Raw genomic sequence first — 11,406 nt, 5'->3', positions numbered from 1 at the left:
CTCTGTATATATTGAGTCCCCGTAGGATATCACAAGAGTCAATAAGAAGAACAAAGATCACAGTATTCCATATAAATTCACAAGTGGCATACTTCAATTAGTTGCCCCAAATTTCAGAATCAAAGGGAATCTTTTATACAAAATAATGGTTGCTAAAGAAAAAATTCAAAACCTTTCTTAAGCCTAACCTCTCCACCATGGTACTTTTTTTTTTTAAATGTTTATTTTATCTTGAGACTGAGAGAGACAGAAACAGAGAATGAGCCGAGGTGGGGCAGACAAAGGGGGAGACAGAATCCCGAGCCAGCTCCCCGCTGTCAGCACAGAGCCCAACTTGGGGCTCCAACTCACGAACCAGTAGATGATGGCCTGAGCTGAAATCAAGAGGCCGATGCTTAACTAACTGAGGCACCCAGGCACCCCTCCACCCTGGTACTTTTAATCCTAACATCCTTCATTCTAGACAGCCAAAGCCAGCTCGAGATTATAGATTCATTCACCTTAATATGTTTTCGTCCACTCATTCACAAGAAGGGAGCCTTCGTTAGAAATGCAACTGGCTGATAGTTAAAAAATAAAAAGATTAAAAAAAAAAAAAGTACTGCCTCATCTCATCCTGTTTGAAGTAAATAAGGACACACAGCCCAACATCCCAGACACTCGGCTGGGCAAGATGGAAGGAGGTGGTGCTGAGAAAGATAAATGGTTGTAATCGACAGTTAGGGAACTTGCCTTGGCAAACCTTCTGAGCTCTCCATCCATCTGTTCCACATTAATCTGTCTCCACTGGGTTTTAGTCCAATTATCAAGGCTTCTCTGCAAACGCACAGGCAGATAAAAGTGTCAACAACATTTGGTGAAATCAAGTCTCCACAGCAAAATATATAAACTGATGATACACAGGGATTCCATCATCCACTGAAGAGTCAATTATTTAAATATTAACTGCACTTGTCAACACTTCCATATCAGCAAAACAAAAAAGTTGTCAGGACATGTCAAACTTAAGGTGAAAATATGATAATGTATTAATTTCTGGTAGCAATGACAACTTTCATATACCCTCATCATTTAATCCTGAGTACTCTGAATTGTTTATTACAATTAAATACCAGATTTTAAAACTCTACATCCAACATAAAATGAGTTTCCTTAGGATAATTTTCCAACATTATTAAGACATTAACTTCTTGATCATATCCTATGGCCCTTATTATATTCCTTTTCTTTTAAAGTTTATTTATTTTGAAGGGAAGGGGAAAGGGAAGGGGAAGGGGAAAAAGCGTGCACGAGAGAGCACATGAGTGGGTAAGGGGCACAAAGAGAGGGAAACAGAGAATCCTAAGCAGGCTTTGTGCTGTGAGCACAGAGCCCGATGGGGGACTTCACCTCAGAAACTAAGAGACCATGACCTGAGCCAACATGAAGAGTTAGATGCTTAACCAACTAAGCCAACCAGGCACCCCCATATATTTCTTTCTATGGCTCTTACCTAACCTCAGAGCACATTATATATAACACATGTTGCAATATACCCAGTTCCCCAGAACTTCTTTTTCCACTTAAGTCTGTAAATGAATTAACAGTATATAAATTAACTGTATTCAGGTCCATTACAGATGCATATGCATGTAAGTAGGAGGATAGACATGAATCTGCATGCACAAGTAACCACATACATGTACTATATAGTTACATATTAATTGCATTTAAATCCCACATAATCGCCGAAAAGAACTTGAAGCAGTCAACTCATCACACACAGTTTCATTCAGATCTAAAAAAACATCAAGGCACCTGGATGCCTCAGTCAATTAAGCATCCAACTTGGCTCAGGGCATGATCTCGAGGTTCATGAGTTCAAGCCCCACATCCGGTGACTTCCAGCCCCTCATCAGGCCATAAGCCCCACTGTGGGCGAGCTCGAGCCCTCCTTCAGACTCTGCACCCGCCCCTACCTTCTCTCAGCGCCCCCCAACCCCCACCGTGGTATTTTCTCTCTCTGCCCTCACTCACTTGTGCTCTGTCTCAAAAATTAATTAACTAAAAAAATAAAAATAAAAATAAAGAAATAAAAATAAATACTTAACTAATCAAAAATATTTTTCAAAATCGGATTCAGAGAATAATCTTCTGAGACACACAAATTCTAATTCAGAGGGGAGGGGAATATAATAACAAAAGTTTTTCATGACATTATAAAACCCCAACAAAATGATACAGACAGTAAAAATTGACTACTTATACAAAAGCACTCAGACACACAAAAATGTAGTGTCTTACTCTAACATAAATAATGACATCCCAGAGTCCCTTGAGCAATTGTACTTCTTTGCGACACTGCTTCATTTGTTTGTACTCTGGAAGAGCCACTTCAAAAAGATGGGTGGATTCCTGCATCTGCAACATTTCTTCTTCCAATGCTTCAAGCTCTTGGTTTGCCTACGGAGAAAACACACACCCTTCACACCCAGTGAACTGCCAGAGAAAGAGAAGCCACATGGTTCTACACACCTCGAGTTATGTTAACATTTGCAACCCTGATTTTGAAATGAACATTAAGGGGCACCTGGGTGACTCAGTCAGTTAAGGTCATGATCTCGTGTTTCAGTGAGTTCAAGCCCCACATCTGCCTCTGTGCTGACAGCTCAGAGCCTGGAGCTTGCTTCTGAATATGTGGCGCTCTCTCTCTCTCTCTCTCTCTCTCTCTCTCTGCCCCTCTACCACTGACACTCTGTCTCTCAAAACACAAATAAATGTTTAAAAAAATTTTAATGAAATTTAAAAGAATCCAGCAATATAATTATTGGTAAAATGTAGGTTTTCAATGAGCAAAACTCACAGCTGCTCCAAGATTCAGAGCAGACTATACATACTTCAGCAACATTTGCTCTTGCATCGGACTCCTATGGATACAATTTTTTCTCTTGATTTTCATTGTATACCTGGGGACGTGGCTGGGGAGCAAATGGTGAGGCTCTAGAAGATTCCACTTAAGAAACCACTTCTTTAAAAAAACAACTTTTGGATTTAAAAAAAATATCCTCGAGATTATCAGAAGCACAAAATGTACCGAAGAGAATTCGTGAAATAAAACACCAAAGCTAAAAACAGCACAGCAGGAGTAATTTCACTGTACAATTATCCTGCCCAAGGCTCCTCCACCGTGCCATGTATGCACGCATGTCTGTGTTACGCCAAATACAAACAGCGTCATTTTTTTCTTTCTTGATAAGCCAACGCTTAATTTTAGTTTTGATTAACACAGTAGTATATTCACACAGTTAAAGTTAGAGGAGTACAGAAGAGCCTGTAATGCAGAAAAAGCTGGTTCTCTCTCCAGTCCTTCTGGGTGCCATTTCACGAACTCCCAATTCTGTGCACAAGCTGCTCCTGTTTCATTTACCAAGTTCAGACATTATGCTAGGTTACTGGCTTTGGGAAAAAAGGACTTAACTTTCTTTTTGCACTTTGTATTTCCTCCCGTCCTCTCTCACCACCTGACTCTTATGTTACTTTAGTTCTTTGGATTTTCTTAAATGTCAATACTCATGATTAATCCTTTTGGATTTCAGATTTCAACTCTCCTAATTCCTACTGTGTGAAGAATATCAGCACTTTAATCTTTTTTCATTATACATGTATTTCATTTTTACAAGTTATATCTTTATAAACAAGAATTGCAATTCTGACTCAGTTTTACCAACTTTTTTATTATACAAAATTCCATGCACATGAAAAGGTGTAGGTGTGTATGTGCACCATCCAGCTTAACACTGTTACTAATAACTTTTAATGGCCTCCTCAGTTTTATTCCCCTCCTTCCCACTACAAATTTAACCGCCAAATTTTTATTTAATATTCCCCTGATCTTTCTATTTCTGGTACATATGTATGTACTGCTAAATGCTAAAAGGTTAAAATTTGTTTTTTAAATGTATGTGAATAATTTTATACTCTATATTAAGATATTTCAATTCCTACCTTTGAGATACACACACACGCACAAACACACACATGCACATAAATACATATTCCTAAGGCTCTGGGAAATTCACCGATTTCTACTACTGTGTAAATACTACCTTGCATGAATACTGCACTGATGACCTTGTATAAGAACTGCAATTAATTTATTCTACTTCTGATGGTCATTTAGGCTTTTTTGTGTAACCAGTACTGATGCTCTCCCAGGAATCTTTGTGTCCCCGGGTATAAACGTTTCACGCACCCCTAGAGCAGTGCAGGCTTCTGTCTGCCTCTGCCTTTCATCCGAGATCCAGCTACTCCACCTTTTTTTTCCTGCCCTTGAGAGCTCAGCAATAAAGTCACACATTTGTGGGGGCGCCCGGGGTGGCTCAGTGAGTTAAGCATCCAACTCTTGATTTCAGCTCAGGACATGATCTCAGTTCATGAGTTCGAGCCCGACATTGGGCTCCATGCTCACAGCAGAGAGCCTGCTTCGATTATCTTTCTCCTCTCTCTGCTCCTCCCCAGCTCACGCTCTCTCTCTTCCAAATAAATAAGCTTAAAAAATAAAGTTGCTCATTCGTGAACATGTTTCAGCATCTGTTTTACAGAAGGATTTTCTGCCTCGACTACCACACTCCCCAAAGTCAACGGCCCTTCTATTTGTCATTTTTTGTAGATTACTCATGCTGAATTATTCCTAAATATATACCTAATAATGTTAATTAAAGTATTTACGACATCTTTGGATACCAAGAAACAAAAGCACATGATATAAATTTACCGAGGCATCAGTTATAAAGGAGAAACTCACCACACCACTCCCTCTGACCCTGGAGAAGCAATGGTTTTCTGCCTGGGGCAGTCAAGGGCCTTGAGTACTAGGGTCTACACCAGCCCAGAATAAGCATCTACTTGCCTTGGGATGAATCCAGTTAGAGGAGTATTAAATGCACAAGCCACACACACATGAAAATGACTTCAAAATAAAGGTAACCCAGCCATACTATATTCAAAACATCCCTCAACACATTCTGTAGGTACAAGGATAAATATCTCTGACTTTTACATATTTAACTATATGCTGTTATATTACAGCATGCAAATGGTAGGATTCAATAAATAACTATAGTAAATGTTTACATACAGCACATTGGTTAGTCAAGTAAAAACGTCTCCTCTTCCACAATCTGTTCAGACCACCTGCAACTCACACAGAATCGTTAAAAACTCCACAACTCTATTAGCACATTCTAACCCACAGTGAATACATTAACCACTTTTCTTTAGCCAAGTGGAAAAGATCGTCTGTGACAGAATGGTGTTTTCTGAAAGGGTTTAAGGCAGTTATAACTAAATTCAATCCACAGCTTGGACAGAGAGGTACAAGCTGTACGTGTGATACAGTCTAAGACGTAGAGACCGTCTCCATCGAGAAGTAAAAAGACGATGGAAGCCCCATGAGGATCTCAGAAAGATTCACCGCTCCTGAATCTAAACACTACCAACTCCTTTCTCATTTTAGATGCTGGGTTAAGAATTTCTGTTCTTTTCCTTTTTAATATTTTTAAATGTTTATTTCTGAGAGAGAGACAGACAGAGCTCAAGTAGCGAAGGAGCAGAGAGAGAGGGAGACCCAGAATCCGAAGCAGGCTCCAGGCTCTGAGCTAGCGGTCAGCACAGGCACCGACACAGGGCCCAAAACCACGAACCGTGAGATCATGACCTGAACCAAAGTCGGACGCTCAACCAACTAAGCCACCCATGCAGCCTTCTAATAAACTTTTAAAACATTTTTTTCAAACCTCAAGTGAACTACCAAATCACCATTTGGGATTCTTTGCCCCTAAGACTCATCCTGACAGTCGACTATAATAAAGCAGTTCGTTACAAACTAGGACTGTAGGACTCAGTAATTTCTGTATCCAGAGTTAGGAGTCAGTTCTAAGCTTTCTTTCCCATGGTTAACAGTCACTAGCCAAGTATCACATGGAAAACAATAAAATGGTTAAAATTCCTGCTTAAAAAAAATTTAGACAGGTAGAATTTTAACACCAATCTGTCACTAACTGTGCAATCTCCAGTTACTTAGTTACACATGAGGGTTTCTTTATCTGGAAAAAAAAAAAAAAAGGAGAACAGAAGCTATATCATGAGGATATTGTAAGAACTGGAAGAATATAAAGTAATAAACTTAAAGTTTTTGGCACATATATATGCTAAGTGCTTAAAAATAGACTTGTTTTTGTTACTTGCACACGTTCCTTTCACTTTCACTTTGATAAGGATGGTGGTTTGGGGACAGAGGATTTAAAACACTACTGGGGGAAATGGTTCATAACCCATTTTTAAATAATTCACTCTCGACTGCTATAACTAACCACAAAACTAAGGCAAAATATCCCAGTATCTCAGTGTCTAATTTGACTTTCTTTTTTTTTTTTTAATTTTTTTTTTTTTTACTATTTTATTTATTTCTGATACAGAGAGAGACAGAGCATGAGAGGGGGAGGGGCAGAGAGAGGAGACACAGAACCAGAAGCAGGCCCCAGGCTCTGAGCTAGCTGTCAGCACAGAGCCTGACGTGGGGCTCGAACCCACGAAAGTGAGATCTGACCTGAGCCAAAGCCGGAGGCCCAACCGACTGAGCCACCCAGGCACCCCTAATTTGACTTTCTAAAATAGCTCTTGTAGCAAAAAATTACGGAGATCAGCATTACCTTATCAAGCAGGGTATATGGGTTTTCTGTATTAAAACTGAGAGGAGCATAGAGTCTGAATCTCTCTCTGAACTCGGTCTGCTTCTCCTGATGTGGACAGAAAAAAAAAATCTGATGGTGACTCTTAAACAACAGCTTCACTTATCCTTGAAAATCTTTCTTTAAAAAGGGAAAAAAACCCAAACCATGAACAAAAACATGCACAAAACTTGGTAGCTAAGCTTACATCGAAGGAAATACATTTTTTCCTCAAGAGTGTGACTTCAGCATTCTGGAGAGGTGACACCGCATGTCTGACGGTCACTGCAATCTTCTTGGTCGTTTCCCATCTTTCAGGTAACTCCTGTGAAAACAAAGGTGCGGATGGGAAATTACCTCAATGCCTCAATCCAAGCAACTCACAGGACTCAATGATCCCAGCCTCTCTACATAAACCCAGGACATCTCCTTCTTCCAGAGGGAAGGAGCTGATCCCCAGAAGGATTCGAGTGGCCTGAAGACTCAGAGCCAGGCTGACCCACTGGTGCCACTGGATTCATGTCTTCTGAGTATAAACCAGGGATGTCCTCTGGTAGAAGATTTCTCTGAGAATAAACGAAAATCTTTTTAAAACATACACTGATCTCCGAATTGTTTGGCTGTTAAGGGAAAACTAAAGCGCTCTGGGAAGGACTTCCTTGCTTTCTAACAAGTGGAAAAGGAGCCACATTTAGCAACTGAGCAAGTGGAAAAAGATTCTTTGAAATTGGTGGGGCAGAGAGGAAAACATGACTCCATCGCAGCCCGAGTTTTCCTCTAGCTTCCACAGCTCCTAGCGCCCTCTCTCATAATGGACAGTTCGAGCCTTTACGTTAGGTTCATTGTAGCTGACCAGGATTTTGGAAGTAAAAAGCAGCCAAGGGAAGAGAAGGTTAATTCCTACTTGATGTAGGACAAAAGCAGCAATAAATAGTTCAGGTAGCAACTCAACTCTGCACCCCTTGACTACAGCTCAAATAAGACAATCGCAAATTATTTTCTGTGAAGAGCCCTTGTAGAGAGCCACTGGTGCAGAGCATTCCTTGTGCCCAGAGTAACTGAACTTGTGTCTCTGGGTGATCTCCTTGGGACACTGAGATTGTTTTGTCAGACAAAAGCACCCCCAGGTGACTCTACTTCTGTAGCTCAAGAGCAAGCACAAAGGTTCTAAAGACCATGTATAACCCTCAATAAATATCTGATGAATGACTGAGTAGCTACCACTTATGAGGAGTTCACTGTGCTAAGTATCAACTGTATGCATGTGGGGGGAGGGGTACCACAAAGGTAAAATATATTCTTCCACTTAAATGGTTTTGTTATCTGTCAGAGCAAATGAGAGGCACCCAGGAACTATTCTATGTGACGGAATGTGTCAACTTCCATCAGGAGGTCTAGGGGTTACAAAAACAAAATGCCTGGAAGGCACCATGCCTGGCAGGAATTACCAAAAGAGACCAGGAACCAAGAGACCTGGTCTCTAAACCTCCTTGTCCATCATCTTCTCCCACCCTTCTCATCAGAACTCTGCACCCTCATCCATACAGAGTCTCACTTTGTCTTTCCCAACGGATTCCAGGAACCCAAATGTCACCCTGGAGTCTCTTCCGGAGTAATAGGAGTGAAGGTCACATCCCCGGGCTCAGGCCCCTTGATCCTGAGTACACTAGACCTGCTGTTCCTTGCTTCATATTTAGGGATTCCAAATAAGCTTCTGCTTGACAAAAATATATTTTCATTGAAAACCAAAATATGGGATGATGTCCGAAATCTAACTGCTATGATCCCCAAAAAGAGGTAGCGCTGAATGTGTGGCTCAAAGTAATCGGTGGGTTGCAGGAGGCAGGGGTTAGCAGGAGCTCCGGGAGAGTCTGCCGGGTAAGATGAGCCCCACAGCTTGGGGTGAGAACAGGGCGTGGATGGAACTGGACAGTATTCAGAAACTGAAGGCAGTCCGTGTAGGCTCTGAAGAGACTTGATACACTTCACTGTACACTGAAGTTTGCTCTAGCCTCCGACCTAATGTAGATGGTGAGTGAGGACACAGCCACGGGAAGGGCTTCTTACCCCAAATCAAGCCCAGGCAAGTATCTGGACAATGGCATAACTGCTAATGATTATGAGGCAGAAACAGTATCACAAACTGCTTTAATTAGCATAAATGCAAGGCAGTGTGATCTTCCACATGAGATCTGCACTACCTATGAACCTTATTTTTCCTCTGGATGAAGGCACACACCTAGCTAAAAGGGTGGCCCACTTTCAAAATACGAAAAAGCCTACTACTTTCAATAATGCAGTAACCTTAAGCAATGAGTCAAACTCTTACAACGGCAATTCTAGAAGCTGTGGTTAAATGACCTGTATTACGACTGGTTTCTCTCTATACATTAAGGTCCAGGATCCAGCTCAAAGAACATCTAACGCTTTCTAAAAACAAATATTTACACCGTGCCCCACAACTACCTCATCTCTCACGCTTGTTGTGCATCTTTGCATCCACATCTTACCACACTCTGTCTCACAGGCTTTCTGTTCTCAGGACAGTTTCATAGTTAGACAGAACTTAGCAATTCATACATATTAGTACTTTACAGTCTCGATAGTCAAGAGAACACTGATAACTATACTGCTGCATTTAATCTTCACAAAACAAAATGAGAAATATAAAATGCAGCAGCTGCTGCAGGAAGTTCGGCAGTTTCTCAAAAAGTTAAACTTAGTTTCACCACAGGACCCAGCAACTCCACTTCTAAGCGTGTTCCATAAGGAATTGAAAACAGGTACTCAAAAAAAAAAAAAAAAAAAGAAACAAAAGGAACCATTAACTCAAATAATTACTTGTACACTGATGTTCACAACAGCAGGACTCATAATAGCCAAAAGATGGAAACAACCCAAGTGTCCATCAATAGATGAAAGACGTTTAAGGAGTTGTGGTAGATATAAATACAATGAAACAGTATTCAGACACGAGAAGGAATGCAGCACTCACATGATACCTGGCATGTGAATGAACCTCAAAAATATTATGCCAAGTCAAAGAAGCCAGACACAAAATACCCAGTATTGTATTGTAGGATTCCATTCACAGGAAATATCTAGAAAAAGTAAACCCACAGAAACAGTAGAAGACTGGCAGCAGCCAAGGGCTGGCAGCAGGTGGGAGGGAGGAGTCACGGGCAGAGAAGGCTACTAGGCATGGAGGTTCTTTTTGGAGTAATGAAAAGGTTTGGGGATGAGAGGTGGTATTTACACAATGTTATGTTCGTACTAAATGCCGTGTGCTTTGTTATGATCCCTTTTATGTCGTGCGAACTGTGAGTTCCACCTCAAAAAAAAAAAAAAAGGTGGGAAACTGGACACAGTACAAATGTTAAAAGTGAGGGATCTGGAGAGGTATTTTCCTGAAGAGGAACCATGCTTGGAGACAAGATGGGATGGACTCACTCAGGACTCGAAAACAATCCACACCTGGGTTCCATGCTCTAATCTCTGCACTAGAATTTAATACAAGATTTTTGGTGGGTTTTTTTTTTAAGTTAATGTGTCCACTACTCACGTTTGCATGGTGAACCATAAGCCCATGATGAAAGTTGGTGGGAAGATGTAAATAGTGATCCACACAACTCCCATACAGGCGTGGGAGCCATGAGCTCTGGATTCATGGTTTCAATTCTAACAAAAACGACGTTATTCATCAATGGGCACAGAGCAGCCACCAACTCTTTCCAAAGCATAGAAATAGGAGGACGACGCAGAACTCCAATTTAGAAAACAGTGATTTCACCAACCAAACTGGACTTTCTTCTTCTTTTTTTTTTAAAGTTTATTCTGAGAGAGAGCGTGAGTAGGGGTGAGGCAGAGACAGAGAGGTCAGCAGGCTCCAAGCTGATAGCAAACTATGAGATTATCACCTGAGCAGAAATCCAACGTGCAACGCTTAACCAGCTGAGCCACCCAGGCGCCCCTGTGCTTTATTCTTTATTCAAATGCCCAAAGTGTGCTTCCAAAGACTAGGACACCTCTCAGCTGACGGGCAGCTTCCGATGAAAGAGAGCTGGGGTCTAGCTCAGGTCTTCACGTGATGGTCACGTGGAACTCCGAAGAGCAACTCAGAGGCTCCCTGTTACCTATACACCTTCTAAGAAGAAGGCAGTGAGGACAGCAGTGGAGATGGAGTGTCTTGGCATGAAACACACCTAGATTCGTGCTGGCTGGTTTTACCATTTGTGTGACCTTGAAAAATTTATTCCCTCTTTAAGTTCCAGATTCCTAACCTGGAAAATACAAACAGTTGTCTACAGTATGGGGAGTTAAAGGACAGCGTAGGGGAGGGCAGGTAAAGAGCTTGGCTAAAGCAGGTGCTCACCTTACGTTAATTATGGTTATTTTACCACTATACTTACCTCTAGCTGAATGTAGACTTGCTCAGGCATCTTCTGGCCATAGGTTTCCAAGAGTGTGATGGTTTGTTTTAGCGGTTCAAAGAGCTCATCAGTAGTCCTCTGCCGGCTTCTTACTGCCAGAAGATGCCCCATGATGCCAACCAAGCCTTCGTGATCACCCTCACTGACATCTCTCTGAAGTCCAGCATCGGTCTCCTTTATGAATTCTTGTAGCTCATTCAGACTGTTAAATACAAAGAGATACACGCACACGTATACACATGAAGACACACAAACCCAAATTAAGCTCA

At 41.3% G+C, this 11,406-nt stretch overlaps 1 protein-coding gene across 1 annotated transcript in view; it reads right to left on the bottom strand.

The window, feature by feature from the left end:
- DNAH11 (dynein axonemal heavy chain 11) overlaps nucleotides 1-11,406 on the bottom strand; it is a 335,444-nt gene that overhangs the window by 254,233 nt on the left and 69,805 nt on the right. The window contains 5 exon segments of the mRNA XM_029929863.1: nucleotides 733-816; nucleotides 2,284-2,442; nucleotides 6,690-6,776; nucleotides 6,916-7,032; nucleotides 11,117-11,339. Of these exon segments, the coding sequence (XP_029785723.1) occupies nucleotides 733-816; nucleotides 2,284-2,442; nucleotides 6,690-6,776; nucleotides 6,916-7,032; nucleotides 11,117-11,339 (670 nt within the window).

This window comes from Suricata suricatta, chromosome 2 (genome assembly GCF_006229205.1).
Source record: "Suricata suricatta isolate VVHF042 chromosome 2, meerkat_22Aug2017_6uvM2_HiC, whole genome shotgun sequence".
In the NCBI taxonomy this organism is placed as follows: Eukaryota; Metazoa; Chordata; class Mammalia; order Carnivora; family Herpestidae; genus Suricata; species Suricata suricatta.
This window is presented reverse-complemented; position numbering and strand designations above follow the sequence as displayed.